The sequence below is a fragment of the Clavelina lepadiformis genome, chromosome 5, assembly GCF_947623445.1.
Source record: "Clavelina lepadiformis chromosome 5, kaClaLepa1.1, whole genome shotgun sequence".
In the NCBI taxonomy this organism is placed as follows: domain Eukaryota; kingdom Metazoa; phylum Chordata; class Ascidiacea; order Aplousobranchia; family Clavelinidae; genus Clavelina; species Clavelina lepadiformis.
In genome coordinates this window covers 7,294,129-7,318,678 of record NC_135244.1, presented here as the reverse complement: position 1 = coordinate 7,318,678, position 24,550 = coordinate 7,294,129, and the positions used below count along the sequence as shown (strand labels likewise).

The 24,550-nt window shown below is 38.3% G+C and overlaps 2 protein-coding genes and 1 non-coding gene across 3 annotated transcripts; 1 reads left to right on the top strand and 2 right to left on the bottom strand.

Annotated features, from left to right (window-relative positions):
* Positions 1-1,347: 1,347 nt before the first annotated feature.
* On the top strand, positions 1,348-11,755 carry LOC143461292 (programmed cell death protein 4-like). Its single transcript, XM_076959168.1, has 13 exons — positions 1,348-1,649; positions 1,972-2,088; positions 6,631-6,731; positions 6,877-6,993; positions 7,290-7,331; positions 7,468-7,576; positions 8,583-8,701; positions 8,865-8,980; positions 9,135-9,243; positions 9,984-10,091; positions 10,246-10,356; positions 10,465-10,604; positions 10,822-11,755. The coding sequence occupies exons 1-13, from the start codon at positions 1,523-1,525 to the stop codon at positions 10,898-10,900; spliced, it is 1,395 nt and encodes a 464-aa protein (XP_076815283.1). The 5' UTR covers positions 1,348-1,522; the 3' UTR covers positions 10,901-11,755.
* On the bottom strand, positions 3,384-3,490 carry LOC143461346 (U6 spliceosomal RNA). The gene has a single exon (XR_013118039.1). It is a non-coding gene; the product is annotated as a U6 spliceosomal RNA (small nuclear RNA).
* Positions 11,756-20,559: 8,804 nt separating the features above from the next.
* LOC143461294 (uncharacterized) lies at positions 20,560-24,145 on the bottom strand. Its single transcript, XM_076959170.1, has 7 exons — positions 23,928-24,145; positions 23,510-23,765; positions 23,104-23,334; positions 22,602-22,943; positions 22,361-22,472; positions 22,182-22,249; positions 20,560-22,065 (listed from the first exon to the last, which is right to left on the bottom strand). The coding sequence occupies exons 2-7, from the start codon at positions 23,736-23,738 to the stop codon at positions 21,926-21,928; spliced, it is 1,122 nt and encodes a 373-aa protein (XP_076815285.1). The 5' UTR covers positions 23,739-23,765; positions 23,928-24,145; the 3' UTR covers positions 20,560-21,925.
* Between the last annotated feature and the right edge of the window lie 405 nt (positions 24,146-24,550).

Below are 24,550 nucleotides of genomic sequence, written 5' to 3'. Positions count from 1 at the left end.
TGCCGTTGCAGTGGGATCTGTGGACACATGGCAAGCCAAATTGAACAAATGTGAAAATCGTTACGTGTAAGGTTTTCGGTTAGCCAAGTGGGATAAAAACGCGTTACTACTGCCGAATGAATTATATGAATGTAGGTGTCTATTTACAGCCTACCCTATACTTTAAAATCTAAACCCAGTCTGCAACTGCAAGTATGAGCAGCCGCCAGCTTACAAAGGCTAAAAGGTTTCCAAACATTTTGACCAACAACAATCCCAACTTACCAATCTACTCTTTTAAAACGCAGATTATGTGTTTGTTGTCCCGCTTGGCCAACTCGTTGCGGTTTTCAGTTTTGTTCAGTCTGGCTTGCCATAGTGTACTAACATGGCCTCATGCGTACCATTTTCCTGGATGCGCTCTACCATGTTGTTTACGCCTTAGTTTTTCCTGCAATCTGATTGGACAACGCAATTTAGACACGAGGTTTTGTTTACTTGAGCTCGTGCAAAGCGGTGTGGTCAACAAGAACTACTTTTGCAAGTTTCCCCCCCAAATATTACCATTAGCATTAGCTTTGGAGCTAGAATTAATTTGCCTCCGTTGCATATTGGACATAGTCTTTGAAATTTTTATATGAAAATTTGCACAATACGCTTTTTCAGCACAATTCTTTAGGATGACATCACGCATTGTTATTGTGGAGAACTATGGGTATAATGACATTGCCGAGCAGTGTTGTCAACTTGAAATGTTCTGTACTAAAATTTCTGCATTTTTTAACAATTTTAGCCCAAAAGTATTTTTGGTGTCTGTAAAATGTGCTATATTAGGCAACAATGTTTATCTATTTATTCTTCTGATACCCAATTACATCCTTTATTGGCTTTGTATACGGTTTTGTTTGTTTAGAAATAAGTATTACCAATTTTTATAAAGTGTGATTGGCAACATGTTTGTGTTTAAGCAAAACAGTTCTGGACAGATTTGCGCGATTACATTCAATTACGGAATAGAAAAGTGATTCGTAGGTTGCTATTGAAGGTAGCCTATCATTAGGCCTATGTTGTTTGACAGTATGTTTTTAGATAGAGTGTGGCAGTTAATGGCCATTACGTTGTACTGTCATAAGATGTAACCTAGGGCCTAGGTTGCCGAATTGTTTTGCAATCCGAATAGGCTTCCAAAAAACCAGACTAAAGCCTGGAAGTACTGAACATTGCATCACATTACAGCAATAAACCAGTGAATAGTAGCCCATTCAAAATGGCCCATACTTACTGTTAATCATCATGCGTCAACTTGGTGACTTATTAGTTGCCATATAATCGATTAGGCTACTATATTACAGTAGTAATGGTTTGACTTTTGTCTTGTTTTGCAGATTATTCTACTGCAACATAAAAACAAGTTTGAACGTCTGAAACGAAGTGATCTCCTTAAGGTTTAACGGGGGTCTGCATCAAGCTGGGATAGTTTGTGATGATAGAGCTGTTTTGAAAATAATATTATTCCTGTATAAGTTACGTGACCTTGTGGGGAATGGAGATGGACACAGATGCTAGCACCAACACTATGCAATCAACAAATTTTAATATTGATCGGCAACAAGTTAAAGAAAAGAAACGAACACGCCGTGACTCAGCTAAAACTAAAGATCATCAAAATGGTGATTAGCCCACTGTAGCTTCATTTAAGGACGGTGTAGGCCTATAGGACAGTATACTGTAGAGTATGGCAGTTTTCGCTCAGTTCTGGAGTTATTAGGGGTACAGAATCAAAATAACAATGCACAGGTGTACATCGTGATTCCTGGCCCAGGCAAATTTCTGGCGTTTGTGGTACGCTTTTTGTAATAGAAAAGGAAAAAAAAATAGTAACTCCTTTAGTGTGTACTTCTGCCATACTTTGCAGTCTGGGTTACAGTTTATTTTGTATGTTTAAAATTTTTTTAAATGAGTTTTGTAGCATTCATGTATGACGTTTTTCAGGTGTTCTTGCGTCAACTAATGGGACAAATGCAATTACGAATGGTGCTGTAAAACGTGCTGGAAAGTTAGGTGATCGCAAATCAAGGTCATTGTATGGACGTGGACTTCCAAAGAAAGGTTTGCAAGCAGTTGCATCTGTTGATATAATCATTTGGGCCTAATGTAGAAGTGTACAACCACTGGATGCATTCTATACTAGACCTCAGCTACTCTAATTGTGACATCATTTGGTTGTGTACTTCTGCACTAGACCCGACCAGTTTTTGTAACTGAATGTATATACTTTATATATTTCTGTTTTTGTGTATGTTATGACTAACTCTTTTGTAGCTTTACAAAACGTCATCATAGGTTGTACTAATATCAGTGACATGAAAACAGGTTTAGTTAAAAATACATGATACTGTACATATAAAGCTTTTATATTACACCTTGAATGTAATTGATATATTTTATATTTGTTAAGCTTTGGTAAGGTGTAAGGATAGTGTGTTTTTAACCACATCAATTGTATATGATTATGTTATACCCAAATTATATATGTATTATTATTAAAGCGTAATAAATTCTTATCACACAGGTTATAAACAAAAAACAAACGATACAGCACATTAAAAAAATATTCAAAGTATCCTTCCAGTTTTGGGGTAACTTTGACAATGCCCAATATATATAAATCCGTAAAAATATTTATTTGAACCAGTATATAAATACTAATTTGTAAAAAGAAGTATATTCAAAATTGTTAACTATATGAAATAATTAATGTGTGAGGGTGACTGATTTCCAAAGATTTCTACAAATACCATGTATACATTTTTGACTTGCTACTTATAATTGCTTTCTGTAACTCCCAATAATTTAACACATTTGAGTGTTAAGTTGTTGTTCTGATGTGTTACATACTGTTATGTCAATGTCACCTCGCCCCTTGTCCTGGGTTACGTTGATAGAATGGCAATTTAAAGAAGTGATAAGCTTCATTGCTGCTGTATTTTTTTCTTGAAAGACTATGATTTACAGATATTATTTAAATAAAATCAAAACATTATGAGATTGTTGCAAATAGCAAAGCATTCAGAGAGCACATATTTTCACCAAGCTAACTTCTTCCTTTTAACCGTCATTTTCATAAATGCATTTGTTTGAGTTGGGTTAATTTTGTGTTTCTCTGTTCAGCTTATAAACAAAGTCAGTTTGTATTTATCTTAACGTATGCTATTTGTACTTAATCCAATAGTAAGAAAACTCTATGCAAAAGCCTACACTTCATTTTCTAATGCAAATTCAGCCGAAATTTTTCTTCATACATACTCGATCATCCATGGCAAACAACTTTAAACAAAAGTAAATCTGTGAATCCTACCACTGAGAAGTGAACTTTTAATAATATAAATACTCTGCGAAAACTTTAAAATATGGAACGCTTCACGATTTTGCGTGTCATCCTTGCGCAGGGGCCATGCTAATCTTCTCTGTATCGTTCCAATTTTAGTATACGTACTGCCGAAGCAAGTACACTTAATCCTACTTTATTGCCTCTTTATATACCAATGGAACAAAAAAATGTTTCTTTTGTGGTACGCTCTTAAAAAACTGTCGCAGACAAAACGTTTTCCCTCTGGCTAAGTACAGTACACGTGTTAGTCATTTGGCACCATTCTCCCTTTTGAATTGCCTGTAAAAGAAAGAAGGCAGCTTTTAACTTCTCTGTGAACACAGCCAGTTCTGCTATTTTAACTGAACTACAAATTTCTATTTTTATGTAGGTTTTATTTTAGTTACCTCAAATGTCATATATTTTAAAACACATTAGTATTTAGTAATACCATACTTACTGTAGTTAGATTTTTTGAGGTGGTTTTGTCCCAATTAAAACATTTTGTTTGCATTTAACTATTGCCATACAACTTCATGTAGTTCATATTTTTTCTAAAACTTGCATTTGGCTAACGACTTAATAAGGTAGTTATTTCATAAATTCAAACTTTGTGAAACTTTTCCAGTTATGTTTTTTATTTGTTATACAGGCACAAAACCGCCAAAATATAGAATACTCACTATTTACGGTTTGTTTAATATAATTCTAAAATATGACCATTGGTATACAATAATCAATGAATGTTTGGTTGAAATTTTGTTTAGTGCTGTTTTATTGTGTTCACAAAAAATATGCACTCTCTTTTACTTAGATGTGAAATTTAAAAATAAACCTAAGATTTACATGGTATGCCCATTTCAAGTTTATTTCAAGCAAGTTATAGTTGGGCCGAACTACCAAAATAACTTTGTTATAATGGCACAATAGACCTGTCTATTGCTGCAAATAAGCAGTGGCCAAAAACCCCAACGACCCATAGGGTGGCTTTGTCTCATCACTAGGGCCATTTTTATTTTGACCTAAAAAAATTTTTTTTTGACTTTATTTTGACCTAACAAAATTGCTTATTTGTAGAGGCCACAGTTCTTCCTCCAGTTACCCAAACATAATATTTTGTCGATTTCAGACCCAAACGTAATATTTTGTCGAAAAGTCAAGGTGTTTTATGGATTATAAAAAGTGCGTCGTGTTTTTTGGCGATAGGTTTAGGTAGCTTGTGTTATTTTGTCCTTGTGAAAAGGACACTTTGCCTCGATTTTCTCCGCATGGTAAATTCTAATAAACAGCAAATTAAACAGGGAATGCTTGTTGTTGCTCCAATCCAGCTTGATGGCGTTTACTTTTCCTGTGGCTTTCAACAAAATACTTTTTATCGCACTTCACTATAACCTCGCAAAAATTGCACCTTAAATCACCCCCGGGAGTTGCATTAAATTCATCAGAAAAATCTCGACAAATCTGTCTAACTTTTGCTGAAGACGATTTAGCTTGCTTAGACATTTTTGAATTACAGAATGTCAGTAGGCTATTCCTAAAATCCAAACTGTTGATCTTCGAAAATACCACGTTTATGAAGAGGAAGTGTTTTATAAGAATTATTTAAATACGTAACAATCAATAAACAATGGACAATTTGCGATAAAAGTTACTGCTGATCCAAGTGGGCATCGTGACTTATTTCCTGCTTTTATGGGTTAATATGGTTTAATTGTGTCGCAGTTCCTGATTTACAATGCTTCCACGAGGATTTTTACAAGAATTACTCTCAAGAAACACAAACACTTTGTAAAAAGCCATATTTTGACAAATTTTGACTTTATTGAAAATTTTGACTTTATTTTGACCTATAAACTTCTTAGAAACAATCCCCTAGGTGCTGAAAACAACTTTATTCTTTGAGTCGTGGTCAGACGAGGTCCTTAAAATTTTTTGACTTTATTGACTTTTGCGGGGCCCTACTCATCACTAATGTTTTGACACAATGTGTTTTGAAATGTTTTGGATATGAAAGCAATTGATTTGTTTTTTTAGGCACAATTTTACACAATTTAATAAAGATTTTTAGAAAATCGTAATTAAGTACAGAAATATTTTAATACAGTCCCCCAGTTTATGGGTACGTAAAAGCATTACTTTCAGGCAGTATTTCTAAACCTTTTTCGATCCCAGCACCCTTTTAAACAGGTTTGAACAGTCTAGCACCCATTAAATATTATTTCCTACACACCCAAGCTATTGGTTAAGTAACCATACCCTGACATTTATTCCGGCCATTAAGTGTCATTAGCTTAATGAAAAGCAAAAAAAGTAATACAGTGAGACCTCGTTAATCCGGACCACTTCGTTTCGTCAAAAAATGTCGGTTTAGCGGGTTATCCGGATTATTGAAAAGTAAAAAATCAATCAATCTTGCAAATGCAGCACCGTGTTCAAAACGCAGTATGCACCTTACTCCAATTCTAAGTACCGACTTTCTGGCTGGACAGCAACTAAAATAAAATTATATTTTTTGTATGATCCGACCCAGTGTCGAACCCCAGAACCACCGTATTAAAGACGAATGCTCTCCAAGTGACGAACATTCGGCCGCAAATCGGTTTGACAACCGCTCTTGCGTGGCGAAGCATTCCGGTGGGACCAACTGTCTTGAATTTTTTTGACCTGTTTCCAATCTTTGCGCAATGCGATATCTAAAGCTGATAGCACGATTGAGTTGCAGCAGTATGTCTTCAATAGATTGCCGCACTCAACCGATGTAATGTACGTATTTTTTTGCGACCGCGGAAGCGTTGTTTGTTACTGTTGATGAACAATTTATTTTTTCGTTTCTAAAATACTGTACAGTACTGTACTTTTGAATCAATAAAGACCGCAACGTTATTATGCGTAGATAATCGGCTATTGTTTCGTCAACAAACTAACATAGTCTATTAGGACAGTCGTGAATCATTTTCGCTTAACTGTTAATAATCCGGTTTATCGGATTTTATTGCTATTGATTGAGCACATTTGTTCCGAAACTTTAGTGTCGGAGTCGGACAGCGGGGTTTCCGGATTAAAGGGGTAAAATGCATAGGAAGAAATCCGTTCCCGGCAGTTTTGTGTCGGATAGCGGGGATTCCGGTTCATCGGGGTACGGATTAACGAGGTCCCACTGTATTTGGATATTTGTCTGCCATCTATTTATCATTTTTCAGCAACTCAAGTTACGAAAATCAGTTCTAAGGGATTATACCTTCAAATTTCTATACTTAACTTGCTTTTTAATAAATATTTAGGTGGTGGTGGGGGAAAAGGTACATGGGGCAAACTTGGAGATGAAATTGAACCACATTTAGCTCTTGATAATCATGACCCTAATTACGATTCTGAGGAGCAGGTATTTTTGTGTTTAATGGCAATTACATTTTTGCAAATTTACATATATTTCTGCATGGATTTACAAGTACCTGTAGGTAAACATTTTGGTTCCTCAATTACTTTTTAAAGTTTTACCATATTTGTGCATTATGTTGGTAAAATAGGATGCTGATATAATGTACAAGCCGGTTAAACCAAAATGGAGTCGTGAAGAGACAGAAAAAACTGTCATACCAATTCTTAATGAATACTTTGAGCATGCACAGAAGATGGAAGCTATTGTATGTTGTGTCACATTTAGAAAATTGTTTACATTTGTGCGGTTATTAAGTTAAGTAGTTTAATAATGCTATGTTTATATTGTAAGGATATGATATATTTGAACATTAATAAATGTTCTAGTTCTGGAACTTTCAATAGTATTTTTAGAGAATATGCACTGTCATTAAGTTCAGCTTAAAATTGTTTATACATATACTTTAATAATACCTCAAATGCATTGTAGTGTTTTACCTTATCTGTTGCATTGTGTTAAGCTTAACACAGGTTAATGAATTCATTGCTGTATATTTTTAAGGATGCACTTAGTCATTTGAATATTGATGATGAAAAGCCTATGGTGAGTTATTGTGGTGCATGCTATTTTTGTATTTCTGCATTAATTGTGTCAAGACTAGATTTGCTGCTTTTACTTTTCATACTCCTGCTGTATCAATATTTATATGGAGCTGTAATATCACATAATTTTAATTTAGGTTGTTGTTTGCCTTATAACATTGGCTATGGAAAAGAAGAGTGAGTTTCGTGAATTAGCATCTCAGTTAGTCAAGTCCTTCTTGGACAATAGCCAAGCAGCTGAAAATGGTGAGCTTACATATTTCTGAGACCAAGATTTATCTGCATGATTTCAAAGAAAGAAAGAAAATAATCAACATTTGCAAACAATGAATAATATTATTGAAACTAGCCGGTAGACCAGGGGTCGGCAACCTTTTTGCATGTCACGGGCCAAATCCAAATTTGTAATGTTTTGGCGGGCCACAACCTTTCTATGTTTTGCTAACATCCTAAGTTGCCTAAATTTTAGATAGCGTTATATTTGGGCTAGTTATTGTTTTAACGACACTGTGTGTGGGACTTAACACATTTCCTAACTACTGGCATTTCACTTCACCAATACTTAAAAATTAAAACTGCCAACACAACTAGCTACATTGGCAGGAATGCGGAAGCAGTACTACTTTCAACCGCTTCCACCCCTAGCGTTACCGCAGATTTACACAATTTTTCCAAGCTGTCTTTTCAACAACAGTTCACTTTGTAGTTTGTAATAACTTGATTAGTGATTACAAAACACCACGTTTTCTACCTTTTCTATCTCTACTTTCTATTGTTAATCTTATTTTCTCTAATAGGGTTTTACGACTTCATAATAATCGTACATAAAATGGCTCAGTAGGTTCGACCACAAGGCTACAAAACTTCCTAAAACGTGACGGAATGCTTCCACTCTTACTAATGCGCATGTCTGCAAACTCACACACTTATTACGTAATTTCATAGAATTTCCCTTTTATCTGCATATACACTACAACATTATTACAGATATGTTACGTCATAGATTGTTCGCAATTTATACATTAAAAAATAAAATTGCAAACGAGACGGCGGGCCGTATTCTTTTAATAACTAACGAGATGTCTCGGGCCGAATGATTTTGCTTGGCGGTCCACATCTGGCCCGTGGGCCACAGGTTGCCAACCATTGCGGTAGACTATAGAGCACTGAAAGATTTTGTTAAACCAATACAAAAGCATTACAAAATTTTTCACTTTTTGTTTCTTTCTGAAAAAGTCTTTGAAATTTTTAGGCAACAATTCCAGCTCCTCAAATTCTTCTTTCATGACTGAAAATGAGTTGGAGAGAGGATTTGATTCTCTTCGTCTTTGTTTGGCAGACCTTAAACTAGACACCCCAGATGCAGCCGAGGTATGAACTATGTTTCAACTAATTTCTATTGCACTTTTTTCTGTCCATATCTTTCTATCATGTGCTTCATTTTTTTAAATTGATTTTTGTGACTTTTGATTGCACTCTTTTCTGTAAAACTAATTTTAGTTAATTTATTTTCACATGTATAATTAATTTGCAGGTTCTTGGAAAATTTATAGCCCGTGCAATTTTCGACGGCGTTTTGTCCAGGGATATAATCAAAGTCTTTCAAACCACTCAAACAACTGACGAGGATCTTGAAAATAAGTTGTCACGGTCAGATGAAATTGATAACTACTAACTGTATGATAGCTACCAAAATATCACTACCTATGAGATGTGACTATGAATCTGTGATAATTGGGTAGTCTATATTGTTCAATATGATCAACTTCTGACATCTTTAACGGGAATAAATGTTTCATTTCAGTTCATGCGCTTTAGAGGCAGATTGTTTACTTAAAATACGTCACAACAATCTCAAGTACGTTTGGGGAGTAGGCGGTGGCATCCAGCCTCTAGAGGTGTTGAAACAAAAGGTGAAAAGAAACTTTGCAATTAATTTCAGTTGGTTAGTTGTAATGATAAGGTTTTTTTTATTACTTGGTGAGCTTTTAATGTGTTGAAGTTGCAAATGCCTGATGTCACGTGTCACATGTTGTTACAGGAAACTGTACGTTATTTATGGCTCATCACATTTCTGCTTAGTGTTAACAGTGATAAGTTCCATAAGGTGACTCATTGCCTTTGCACAATGTCTCACTTGTACAACCACTCTTTGTGCTCTATGTTATCTGCATATCTTTGTTGTTAAGTTGTTTGAGTTGGTGAGGTATACTCTCTAGTCTAGAGACATGGTATGCCTTTGTTAATGTTTTACAAATCTTGGCACCTCCAAGCGAAATGCTTGGCAATATATTAACGTTTATGTTTTGAAACTGTCATTTATAAATAGTATTCTTCATGCTTTTAGCAACCTCGTGGTGTTCTTCATAGAGTTGCAAAAAATAAAGTTTTAAAGTTGCCTTCAAAAAATTTATCAAACACTTTAGGTTTAGTGAGTCACAACATACTAATTGCTACATTAAAAGTGACCATTGATTTATTGCTGCACAAATTGTGATAAATATTGACCAAGATAATGCAGCAATTGATCGCTGCATTTTAGCAACAGCCTTTAGTTATGATCTGAAATTTTGGCACACAACTATGATCTACCATCTTTCCTGGCTTTGTGTGGTGCAAAACAGGGAAATAACACAATACCGTTCTACTGCAGATGGCAGCATTACTGAAGGAATATCTGTCATCTGGTGACAGTGAAGAAGCGATGAGGTGTGTTCGAGACCTTGACGTACCCCACTTTCATCATGAAGTTGTGTACGAGGTACAAACCATATATGTACTACATAATGTATATTTGCAGAGGTTGTTTTTGGTAAGATGAGTTCATTAAATGGCATGATAAGTTCTGTTACGCACAATCATAATAATAATAAGCTTAAACCAGTCAATGCACTTTTATTTTTTGTAACAAACAGGCTATAGTAATGGCGATTGAAGTGAGTACAAAGAGGGCAATCAGCATGCTCGTTCACCTGCTTAAGAGATTTTCAGATACAGCTATTATTACAACTGATCAACTCGTTCAGGTAAGGCTTTCATTAATAGAAATACAGTGCTTCATCAAACCTTTTCCGTATATGTAACGCTGTATCTTGCTTGCAATAACTGTTGTGTAATAAAAGTAATCAATCCAGGGCTTTGTTCGTGTCTATTCCGAGATGCCTGATATCAACCTCGACGTGCCGAACGCTTATTTTTTTCTGGAACAATTGGTGGACACCTGCTACGAGCTTAAGGTTATTAACTTGAAGTTGAAGGTGCAGGCACCAAGCAGGTACAGCGTTGAATATATCGCGAATATAACCACTGTGACAAAAGCGATTTTTTTTCTATTGAAAGCTTAATGTTTGCAGTGTGTAATATATAATGTATAAGCTGCATTTAGTCTAGCATAAAAGCTAACACGCTTTCCGATCCTAAATAGCGTTAACAGTTAAACGCCTCTATTGTTCGCGTATATCTCTTAATACATAACCATTGTCCATTGAAAGGAGCCGCAAGCGTTTCGTGAGTGAGGGTGACGGGGGACGTTTCAAGACATTTGGTGACAATTACTTCGATCTGGTTTAAACCCCCAGTGGGACTTCAACCTTATGTGTGACGTAACCGTTTTAGCTACTTGGGTTTAATTTGGTGGCGCCTTGTAACTCGGCGTACTGTATGTGCTACTGTTTCCATTTTGCCCTTTCTTAATGTTCCTTCGAAATCTTTAACCAAAAACAGTTCATATGATGTGAAAATGTTTGTTTTAATCTATTTTACTAGAACCATGAACATTATGTTTCGTTGTAGATGTGATGGATTTGCTTTTAAAAACTGCAATACTTGCAGAGTGTAGAGGATTTGTTCTTAAATTCAGAACATATTCTGGAGGACTTTGTTGAAGTTCCACGGCATTTTCATAAAGCAATTAAAATCATTGCTTCATTTGTACAGTGAATATCTTCTTTTGTTTGAGGTTGCTCACAGGCTGTTTATAAGTTCCTTTACTTTTCCTTATCGTGGCATCCCTCTTTCGTTTTGCGTTTTTAAAAATTATCTGGAAACCATGATGGAAAGAAGTTGACATTATCTTCAAAAAGATAAAGGTTTTGCACAAAAATCTCCCAGAAGCTTCGCTTTTGCTTGTACTGTATCACGCTCACAGCTGTAGCAATCCACAACCTTTACCATCACGCGCTTGGTAGTTCTGTCATGCATGAAGGTTGAACCACGTGTTTTTAAAAATTTCATGAGAAAATTTTTTTCTTGACTTTTTTTTACCACGTAGCCCTTACAGCTTCATGACATTAGTCAGTCTCTCAAAATCAGTGTGATTTTTTGCGATTAAGCGACCGATTTGTATTTGTGGGCTTTATATACACGGAGTTGTGCTTACGCTGGTTTTAGTTCGTTCTGAAATAAATTTGTTTTGATGGTGAAAAACTTTGCAATGATCGTGTGCAAGTCAAAAGACACAAGTACAGTATATCACGCCACGGTTTCACATTTCAGTTTGATCATTGACTTAATTTGAGTCGACCGAGTCACATTTTGTCATGATTTAGCTTGACTCGAGTCAGAGTCCAAAATGAATCGAGTCACGTTATGAAGTCGTGACAGCAAAAAAAGGGGGTTTTGGGTAGCAAAGTCGAAATTTTTCTAAAAATTTACACTTCGAAAAAAGTATCAAACAGATTAATTTTGAAACAGCCATGACGTTATGATAGCCAGTTTAACGCAACACACACTGTGTCGTCAGGAGAAGTTTTAACTTACATGCATGGACTTGACTTGATTCGCTGTTAAAATTGACTCGATTTACAGTTTAAATTGAAACTCCAATTTTCTTCAATTTATATTTAAGTGAAGCAGGCGATTTCATCTCCTCTTTCTTGACTAGGCAAGTTTTTCACTAGAGTACTAGTGTAACAGCTCTCTGCACCTCCCGATCAGATTTTATTTTATTATTTTTAGTGCAGTAACTTAGTCATGAAAGGTTTGTAGCGTAAGATTAACTAAGACATAAAAACAAATGCGAAATATGTTTTCGGCCTTTTTTGGGTCACTCGCTTTTTGTAATCGAATGGAGTTTCTATGTGCATCGATTTGACCCGCGTCTGAGGACAAGAGAAACAAGCGAGTTCAGTTGTTCCACACGGGTCTAATCGCTCTGATGTAGATTTCCCGCTTCCTGGGAGCGATTAGTAGGTATCTAAGTAGGGACTGTTATCCTGGTAACAGCTCATACCCGTAATTCTCAACCTTTCATGGTTTGTGGCCATCAAAATCCGTGCCTCCTGCTCATCAATAAAAAAGTTAAAATGTTGATTTCAAAACCCTTTTTCTTCACTACTGCGTGTGTAGTAGCTTTCGCGCCGCTAATTTTGCACAGCAAGTACAAAAACGTGAGAAACTTGTGTCCCGCTTTGCCCTTATCTTCCCCTACTACTACATTACAGCACACTGGTGAGGCATCTGCTCGTGGTCCCCGGAGAACGCTCCTTTGGTCCCCCATTGCCCCCTGGTTAAAAAACCCTGGCTTATACCTTTGCAGCGATAAGACTCGCGCGTTACTTGATATTATCCAAAGAGATGCGGCCGATCACACCTTGGCAGTTATTACCGATGGTCGAGTATATACACTAATATGCTCCATAGACTTTGCGTTTGTGGTGTCCTCTCTTGAAGTGGCAGCGGCAAGTTCCAGCCTCGATGTACCAACACCCAACATATGCATGCGTGTGTTACGGTTTTAGACAAGATGGAAAAATGATAAGCTAAGACTTCAGTACGTTGATGCTATAAAGGATGTACATCGGGAGAGCTGGAGTGGTGCAAACACAGCAGAGTGAAAAAGTACAATGTACACATTCACCGTGATGCAAACTGCACATTTTGACCCCTCATTGGCAGTTGATTTGAGAATCCTTGCCGAAGGACATACACTTCTTTTTTCAGCCTAGGGACTTGTTATTGTTCCACCGGAGCACTTACTGTAAGCCTGTGCAACTGTTGAAGCTGACAAAAATTGGAAAGCTATCGAGTAAGTGCCTTGCTCAAGGGCACATCTCTGGAAACGAATACGTATTGTTACGCCGAAGCATTGTCCTTTGCCACAGCGTCACCGTGGGACCGATGTCGCTGATCCAAGAAGTCAAGAGTTTAGTTTCCAATTTTCATATAGGGCAAACTTCAAAGTTTATTCCTTCAAAATTAAGAGCAAGCTTTTTTATTTTTTTAAGTTGCAAGAAATATTTTCTTCATTTACATTTTTTCCCCAAATAATGATACATACTCCAGGTTAACTGTTTAATGTAAACGACAGCGTTTAACATGTGACCTGTTTGTGTTATCGGCCTTTTCTTATGCTGGTTCGAATAGACCTGCAGTTGTAGAATTGTATTTGATAAAATAAAGGGTAAAAACAGGCACGTCTGCTCACAGCTCAGGCAACGGTAAACTGACACGTTCGCCAACTAGCAAGGCGCAATTACAAACATCAGCGCCTCCAGCCGAAGGCAGAAACACAAGGCACGTCAAACGAGCACAAAACACGTAACACTCCTCCCCCTCCAATAAATTTCTCTTCGACATTAGCATAACTGGCTATAAGCTAAATATATGGAAAATAAAACGACAAATTGCAATATAATCACGTAGCAACCGCTAGTACTTCTGTTACCCAGGTGGATGTGTTAATCTTGAAGAAAATTGTCGACCACGCATGCCACAGTGGGCTACAAAAAAAACGTTTACAAAAACGATTCCTCAAACACAGCAAAACGGTGCAGTAGCGAAAAAATTATGATTATCACACCAATAAAAACAAACGGAAATCAAGGTAAAGCATTTCTATGTAAATAATATAAATACAAACATTACATTGAAAACCACAGCAAAATTTTAAATAACTTGTTATAAAAGAAATTCAAACATTCGTTGACTATACCAAAACAATAGTAGGCCTACAAACACAATAAACATGGGTTACAAATATAATGCTTCATGCCAATAACACAACAAAAGGTATAAAAACGTGAGATTGATAGTTAAAATAGACGATATATAACGGATCCGAAATAAAATACCATCGTACTTGGTATATGTGAAACTGTGGTTTATAAAACACAAATCATAGGAAAGTAGTCAACAACATAGCATCAAGCGTCACACAAATAAACAATTAATACGTTTCGACGTCTGGGTAACGAATAGTGCGAAGTGTGGGCTTCGGCGAAGTCGACCGTTATTTCGGGAGTTGCAAACGTTATTAAAATTGTTACTCTCGTGACGATTTGCATTTGATCGGTTAGGCCTATTAAAAAAGTAAGCTCCAGTCAAGGGCATGTCTAGTTGCTGGGGGACATCTTCTGGGCAACTAGCTTGATTATAGGAAGGCATCCCTGTATGATGGTCTCCTCTGCTTAGCTTTAGCCTGTTAAAATGTACTCTTAACGTACGTTCGTGGTTGCGAATCAGATAATTTACCGGCGGAAAAGTCTCAACAACTTCGTAGGGGCCTGAATAAGGGAGGTGAAACTTTCGCTTTTCATCTTTTGATATGACAGTGTTTCGCAGCATGACCTTGTCTCCTACTTGAAACTCAGCTTGTCTCGATACCGACTTGTCGTAACGTTCTTTCATGGATTGCCGACGTTGGTCGAGTCTCGTTTTCACGACTTCGTGGACAAGTCGCATACGGTCTTGTAAATCGAACATTGCCGATGATGATGGACGACTTGAAGGCTGTCCAGTCATCAAATCTGCTGGTAATCTCAATTCTCTTCCAGTCAGAAGGAAATGTGGAGAAACACCTGTCTCTTCGTGTCGACTGGCGTTATAGGTCGCATAAATTGAGGAGAGAGATTTATCCCAGGATAGTGGATCGCGCTGGACATAATTCTTCATGATGGAAAGGATGGTTCTGTTGGCCCTTTCAACCGCTCCGTTCCCAGAAGGGTGGTATGCTGTAGTTCTTGACTTCTTGCAGCCGAGAAGATCAATAAGCTCTTTAAACAACTGGCTCTCAAAGTTTCCTCCTCGGTCGCTGTGAATGCGCTCCGGAACACCATGAATCGTCATCCAGTTATGATAGAGAACAAATGCTGTTTCTTGGGCTGTCTGTGATGGCATAGACCAAGCCTGCATATATTTAGTGTACATATCGGTGGCTACCAGTATGTAACGATTTCCTGAATGTGTCACAGGAAGTCCTCCAAGGACGTCAATCTCTATTCTTTGCATCGGCTCCAACTCCTCGGAAGGTACCAAGGGCGCTCTTGGTGTTTTAGAAGGAGCTTTACGTAAATCACAGAGTGTGCAACGCTCACAATACTCACGGACATCCGTTTTCCAGCGTGGCCAGTAAAATCGTCTTGAAACTCTTTCAGCTGTTCTATCAACACCCATGTGTCCTCCTCCATGTGATGCGTCATGTAACTCTTTCAGGACTCTCGGACGCATTTCTTTAGGAACCAGTAACTGAAGACGTTTTCCTTCCAGTGTGTCTTCCAGACTGCGGTACAAGCACTGGTGTACTAAAAAAAACTCTCCAAACAAAGACCAGTAATGTCGAATCTCACTGCTCAACTTCTTAATTTTCTTAAAAGGTGGTCTTGCGCCGGCTCTAATCCAACCTAGTACTACGAAAAGATGTTCGTCGGACATTTGAGCTTGTGAAATTTGATCAGGAGTCCAACCGAAACCCTCACGAAGATCAATACTTAAAACACTTTCCGTCGGGGTCTTACATGTTTCAAAGTTTTCTTCAACTTCAAACGGATACCTCTCAAGATTCACTTCGACGCTATTAGAATCACTTGTTTTGCTGTTCTGTGGCCTTCTACTTAGTGCGTCTGCATTGGAATGCTTTGATCCAGAGCGATGTATTAATTTAAAATCAAAATCAGCCAATATTTCAAACCAGCGCGCACATTGACCGTATGTCTCTTTTGCTGTCCACAGCCACCGTAACGAAGCGTGGTCCGTGCGAAGAAGAAAAGGTGTGCCAAGATAACAACGAAATTTCTGCACCCCATAAACAATTGCCAGGAGTTCCTTCCTCGTGGTGGAATAATTTCTTTCTGCTTTCGTTAAAGACCTACTTGCGTATGAAACTGGGTGCTCTTCACCATCTACAATCTGTGACAAAACACAGCCGAGCGAAAAATTTGAAGCATCTGTATCGAGGATGAACTGCTGCGTAAAGTCCGGGTATCTCAATACTGGGTTTGTCACGAGTGCGTCTTTCAACAAGTTGAATGAGTGTAAACATTTATCATTCCAGCAGAACTGTTTTTGAGGCTTCGTCAAGTCGTACAGTGGGGCCGCAATTTTGGCAAAATTTCTGACAAACTTGCGATAGTATGATGCGAGTCCCAAAAACTGCCTTACATCCTTTATCGACGAGGGCACAGGCCAATTGGAAACCGCAGAGATTTTCTCCGGATCGCAGGATACACCAGATTTTGAAACCACATGACCCAAGAATCTAACTTCTTCTTTGAACAAATTGCATTTAGTCGGTTTAAGTTTGAGGCCACCTGCAACTAATCGGGAAAGCACGTCGTCCAAGTTGCGCAGATGATCTTGAAAGGTGCGTGCATATATAATGATGTCATCCAGGTAAGCCAATGCACCATTCCATTCAACCCCATCGAGCACAATCCGCATCAAGTGCTGAAACGTGGCAGGTGCGTTTGCTAGTCCAAACGGCATAACATTAAAATCGAATAAACCTCGATGGCAAGTAAACGCTGTCTTTTCACGGTCGCCTTCACTCATCGGTATTTGCCAGTAACCAGATTTAAGGTCTAGTGTGGTGAAATATTTGCACCCCGAGAGTTGATCCAAACTGTCATCGATCCGTGGCAAAGGAAAACTATGCTTCTCAGTGCAATCGTTGACAGCCCTGTAGTCAATGCAAAACCTCACATTGCCGTCCTTCTTTTTTACCAACACAACTGGGCTAGACCAAGGCGACTGTGAGTGACTAATAACGTTATCATTTAACATGTCCTTTAGCAACTCATCTACCTTTCGTTTGTTTTCTTCTGACATTCTTCTCGGGTGTTGGCGTATGGGTGCAGCGTCTCCCGTGTCGATACTGTGAGTAAGAATATTGGTTTTGCCAAGGTCACGTTTAGAGAGTGAAAACGCAGCTTCCCGTCTTCGAATTACTTCGATTACAGCTTCCCGCTCATCATCTGACAAATTAAGATCATTTAAATGCAGTTGTTCAATAAGAGACGACACGTCATCATCGGTCGCTGGCTTGTCAACCTCTTCTGATATACAACATAATGAGTAGGCATTAATGTACGAAACATTTTCGCCAACAATTGGTATTAAATCTGCAACAGTTGTCCCAGCCGGAATGCACTTGCTTTTATTCGTAAAATTGGCAAGTCTAACTGGTACCAAATTTTCCTTAGTTTTTGTTACGTAGTTTGCGCCTAAGATTTCGTATTTGTCTAGTAGGCTTTCAGATCTCTGTATAAAAACGTCGTTAGACTTGGACTTTGTCGGGCGTTTAACACTACAGGGCAGCACAACCTCAGTAAACGCGGGGATAAGCAGTGACTCAATTAATGCAATCGAGGAACTGTGCAAAATACCTGGTTCTCTCAATAGCGGTAATGTTCCTCCACCAGCCTTGAGTGTCATCACATCATAGTCAACGATGCAACCATGGTCTTGGAGAAAATCCAAACCCAGAATGCAAGACTCCGACAAGTTCTCCGCAACAAAAACGTCGCGAGTGGCCTCTATTCCGGCAACGGTGAAGTTTAGCTTTGCTTTTCCTGCCATCGCGATAACGGTTCCGCTTGCGCCAATAAATCGAACATTTGAAGGGCAGTCATTTAAATCTTGAGCGGAACATTGTTGGAAAGCCAAATGGGATATGACGGTAATTGATGCACCAGTGTCAACAAGCGCAAACAAGGGCTTACCATTAATGATAACGTTAACGTACCTATATTGTTCCGCAGAGACGGTCTGTATCTTGTAAGTGACCAATTCTCGTTTTGGCTGTGGTGATGGATTCAGGGGCGGACACCTGTGCCCGCCCCGTTGGCGTTTCCCTGGCGGTTGCGTTGAAGACAATATCGACTGATGTGTCCTCTTTCTCCGCATGCAAAACACGTGCGTGATTCCCGGAGGCGAAAGGGATGATTGTGGTTAAGACGAGACCTCCGCGATATCTCCGATAGTGATTCACGCAAGATGTCAACTTCCTGCCGCAGATCCTGGATCATTTGTTTCATTTCCTCGCGAGCTGATGGGACCTGCTCCATTGGCTGTATTTTGGAAACGTGTTGTTGCACATGCTCTGGTTCCATCATTAATAGCTTTTTGACAGCATCTAAAAACTTTGGACACTGCACCTCCATGTTGCACGTGACCAGCCTTTCTGCTTCATGTTTGTTACGCAGTCCAGCTATTAAAGCGTTATACAAGACGTCATTCTTCGTACCTTCATCTTCCGGTTTCGGGTAGGCAATTGCTCCGAAATTGACAAGGGCGTTGACGTAACTTCGATTCGTTTCGCCGAGAGCTTGGGTTCTTTGTATAAGCTGCTGTTTAGCCTTGTTACGTCGAAGCGAGCAACAAGCAACTTCCTCAGCTTTGGACTTTAGTTCTTCATAGTTCATGGTGCCTAACCGTGCACCGTTGCATATCATTTCCAGCTTAACATCTTCCGGTAAACTCACCATAAAAGCATGTTTTTGAGCAGCTGCTGTTGCGTCCACACTGTCGCAGAAACTTTCAAACGTTGATAAAAACGAGATAAAACTTTCTCCAAGTTCAAACTTCGGAGGAGAGCAAAAAAAATTCATCTCGGATAAAACTCGGTCACCTTCTTCCTTCACGTTTTTTTTTTAACTGCAGGTCCTGCCGTGCTCGCCAAATGTTACCGGCCTTTTCTTATGCTGGTTCGAATAGACCTGCAGTTGTAGAATTGTATTTGATAAAATAAAGGGTAAAAACAGGCACGTCTGCTCACAGCTCAGGCAACGGTAAACTGACACGTTCGCCAACTAGCAAGGCGCAATTACAAACATCAGCGCCTCCAGCCGAAGGCAGAAACACAAGGCACGTCAAACGAGCACAAAACACGTAACATTTGTTGGGTACAGACATAGAGCTAGCAGTAACATTTCCCTTGTTTTAGGCTACTATTTTGCAGGGGTGGGCAGCTGGAACTTCAAAACTTTAATTTATTAGTTTCAATAAAGAATGAAAGTTGGTTTGTTGTTTAAATTTACCAATCAGACAAAAGATGTGACGTAATAAATGCACAGATGCAACGTATAATTGTTTTTCTTTTGCAAATTACTTTCGTATTGTACCGGTAGTGAGTTTATTGTTTTCAAATACCTGTTTTCCATACAAAACAAGATAAAAGTGCAAATTTCAACAATAATTAACAAATGAAAAAATTAAGATTAAAAACAATTCTACCTGCATTTTGTTTAGACTAAGCTTACATAAATTCCGAAATTTGCATGAAATTCTGCTAATAGCAAGCGAGACAGGGCTTTTTCGGCCGTAATGGGAGGAATGTAGGGTAAAGATTGATAAACATTTACCACCGGGCTATAAGCCATAATTTCATCCAACCCACATACGACCACCGAGGCTAAGCTTATTATTTCCTTCAGTGGAAAAAAGCACCTAAGTGAGTCAACTAAACCAACCCTACTCCCCATAGATGACTGTCATAAAAGGTTTTAGACTGTATAGAGTAGACTATAGAGGGAAACCCTATGTGAATTTACATAGGTAAAGGTAGGCTTGTATGAAGTATATGTAGCCTAAACTTCTCAGGATTTTGATGGAATAACGTGATAACTGCAGAAGTAAGTTATTGGTAAGCGGTGCATTCAAAACGATCCAACGCAGTCAGAAATTTAACACTATCAAGCGGGGCTGGGCGAACCAGAACTATAGTATCTCAGTTGATGTAAGCTTATTCTGTCTGGCGGCGTCTGCCACTCTCCACAGCATTCTTCATTATAAGGAAAAACCTATAAGCTGTGGGTATGTGTGAGGATGTGAGCACTGCAGTGAAAAAGCGAAAAATGCAGTACAGTTTGTGCGTTTGACAGATCACATCTTCTTGCTTTACAAGGATCTACAGTCGTGGCCAAAAGTTTAAGACCAAACCGCGAATTTCGAAATTCTCCGTCCTATTTCTTGTCGCTTTTTTACTTATTTCTTGCTAAACTATATATAAGACAAAGTAATAAGCATTTATATTGTATTTTGCATCAAAATCTCAAATTTTTCAATATTTGGTGTGTCCTCCTTTCGCTTTGATGACGGCCTTGATTCGTCTGGGCATACTTTCGATTAAATTTTTGCAAAGTTCTTCAAGAATTTCACGAATCCAGACTAATTTGATTGCTGCAATTAGGGAAGGAATACTCGAGGGATGTTTTTAAGCAACTTTATTCTTGAGAAAAGTCCAAAAGTTTTCGATAGGGTTAAGATCCCCGGGACTATTCCCCGGCCACTGCAGAGGAGTAATTTTCTTAGCCCTAAAAAACTCTGTTGCTGTCTTTGAACGATGGCATGGGGCTCAATCTTGCATAAAAATCGTGCACTTGTGCACGACATGAGCAGTTGTAGCTTCTCCTTGATTAAGTCCAAGTATTTCTGGCCGTTCATCGTGGTTCCTGGTTTTAGAAAAAAGAGTCCGGCTATACCTTTGGTCGAAATGATTCCCCATATCATCACACTCCGTGGATGTTTTATCGTTTGCCGGGTATACTTTTCATCAAATCGTGTTCCTGAGGCCTGAGGGTCGACGGACATTTCTTTTTCTTGCACCAAACTGTTGGAAACTCGATTGGTCCGAAAATAAAACTTTAGACCATTGGGCATAAGTCCAGTCTTTGTGCTGCAATGCAAACAGGAGGCGCTTTTTCTTCATCGCTGGTGTAAGCCTAGGTTTTCTTGCTGGTTTTTGTGACTTCAGACCAAATTCTACAACTAAACGGCGGCTAACAGTCTTCCTGCTGACTGGAATACCGGCTTCATTCAAATTGGCCCTGATTGTTTTCGCTGAACATGTTGAAGACTTCATCACTTGCATTTTCATGAAGATGTCAGCTCTAGGAGTTATTTTCCGGGGACGACCACTGCGTTTTGCATCAGTATAAGTTCCTGATTTCTTAAATTTCACAATTGCCTGATGCACAGCAGTTTTACTAAATCCAAGCCGCTTACCAATTTTGACGTTCTGTGTAACCTTCCGGGTGGAGAACAATTTGACATCGCTGAACCTCCGAAAGACAGCACATTTTACCCATTTTAGGCAGATAAATAATAGAGAAAAGTAATCTCTACTGGCTAATGTTCAATTGATATTTGCTAAATAATGACTGATTACATCAGATTTCGACCCAGAATAAAGATGATGCAACTGAAAAAATATCTGATGCAGCATTATGACGTAATAAGACAAAAGGTCATAAATCAAGTCTAGTCTTAAACTTTTGGTCACGACTGTTTATGAAAAGCAATGGCATCCGTACTTTCGTTGAATTCTGGGAAAGTAGGCTACAGCTGAAGTCAAAACTTTTCAAGGAAACTTGTGAAATAGCATTATAAGTAGACGTGGCTTTTCACATATACTTCAGATTTTTCTTTGCACGAGCAGGATGTGTAATCATAGCTAAAGGTTAAATTATCCGATTCTACTGCAAAAGGATCTTGACTTCCAAGATCCATTGATACAGCGTCGCCTAAAATTACAAATAAACCTTTGTTTTATTGGATAATGGTCATTTCCAGAGGAAGTGTAATGAACCACACACTGCCTTCAAATACACAAAGATAAGTTACGATCTTTGCTACAAACCTAATCGAATGTCATTCATCTCAACATTCGAGTTCCTTGCATCGCCGTTCTCCAGGTTGTAATACCATCTAATACAACATTTATTTAAATTTTAAAGTCATAACAGACAATGTAAACGTATTGATACCAACCATAACATTTTAACACAAAGCAAAATGAATAAGAAATGTAATCTATACCGTGCTCTTTTCTTTCTCAACTTCATGATTATTCGAATGATGAAGACAAGAAAACATATTATGATTATGGTGAGAAATGAAAATATTGCATAGACATATCCATAGTGTGAATCTAAAACAAAAATCAAACCAAGACGTTTTACGGCTGTTCAGAACTAGAAGTATAACGTATGGTCAGCAAACAGCTTAAATACTGAATGTTTTAATAGCTTTGTATAGCAGGAAATGATTGTAGACTTACTTGAAACTAATTGAACCGTTGAATTGGTAATAAATAAGAAACTTTTTGAACTAAACCGTTGCTGACTAAGATCAAGCACTTTTGTTGCTGTTTGTGATGACGTATTGAAATCTACGACCGTAGGACGGATCTTTTCTGAAGACATAGCAACGGTGGCTTCTTGAGCTCTTAGGGCCGAAGTTTTCAAATGTAAATTTTGGGATGATGTCGCATTTTTGGAAATTGCTGACAACGCTTCCGTAGTTGCATCAGCCTGTAGTCCTTTTTGCTGGTTGATAAGAGAATTTGTAGCGACTGTTACTGTTGTTGGGTTGATTTTGTGAAAAGTTGTCGTGGTCTTGTCTTCAAAATATAAACTTATGGCAATTGTTAACTTACACACTTCTTCATAAAAAATAGTTTTACGTTTTACAGCTCACTAAAATACAAATCTTATTTGAAATAAGAAAGGCACTTTCATCATTCTGCGTTTTGACATTTCGCGAAGTGTAGACGCACTCACTTATTTGACGCTGGCAAATATACCGAGAGGGCGTATTGGCTGAGATGTTATACCAAAGAAAGTCGGGATGTAGTTGATGGACTCCCCCCATTACCACGAAATCCCCTTCTCCATATTTCTTCGGTTGGCTGGAGTCCCACCATGTACCACCGGTACTAACATCTGTACCATCTGACCAGACCAAGTCATCACCGTGTTTCCGAAGGCCGATATAAAAGGAGTAGGGCTTACCTTAAATGCATCGCAGAAAAGAAAAGTCAAATCTGTGTTGCTACATGTAGAAAAGTGGCCATACTGAAAGGCTAAAATCGAAGGTTTATAATTGTGCAAAACAATGCAGGCTCTCTAAACACCATTTCACCCAGAGTTCAGGAAATCCAAGCATAACAATGCTTTTTGAACTAACCATATAATTTTCCGATTTTTGCGACCAAAAAGTTTTTTACAGCGGGCGTTTTAACGACAGCAAGAATGGATGATTTTTGTTTGCAGCCGTCCGCGGCCTGATGGTAAGTTGAAACATAGGAATGCTCGATGTAGTATTCGGTACCATTCAACGAATGCCATGTATCAGCAGAAGTAAAGGTAAAGTAAACTAGTGCTATTAAAACTAGTGCCCAATTCATCGGCTTCATTTCTCTTCTTAAAGGTAACTTGCTGAACTAAAACCATAAAAATGAAATAAATTCAATCTTTTTAATATTGCTGTTATGGTTAATCTGTACGTTTTTTGTAAAACTACGTCTCATGAAAATATCTAAGCTATTCTATTTCGAACAACTATTCCTTCACAAAATAAATTGCTTAGAATTGCTTTTGTGTACATTATCTCGAGCTCTGCATTATATCGCCTGTTGGTGTCTTCATAAGCAGAAAGAATGCACGTAGCGTCACACCACTAATCATTACGTGTGCTTCCGCCAACGCAGCACACCACACATTGTTCAAACGTGCAAAAAAGATTGACCCGGTGTGTGAAGACCTATTAATTTTGATAAAAATTATTTCGTTTCGCTTGTACCGCTACACTTTTATACAAACGAGAATTTCTTCTAGTAGCCAGCTATTGCATAGACGTTTATGTGGCATGGGTATTGATTCATAACAAAATTACAGGAAACTGCTCATAACATCCGGTCATCACTGCCACTTTAATCATTGGTGGTTTGAATGACGAGACTTCTAAGGATCAGCATCAGGTTATTGCACGTTGGTAACTGACAACTAATGCTCACGTGCACATCTTTGCATTATACCACCTCTCTGGAAACGAGTGTCGCCTGAACCTATGGAATCCAGATCAAACTACATGTAAGCAGCTGGTCATGTAACCGGAAGCAAGACGATTTCCGCTTTTACGTTTCGGTAACATCATAGCCATAACTATTTTCGAAATAACATACATTTCTCAAGTAGATAATGGCACTAGGTATGTGTGTATGAGTGC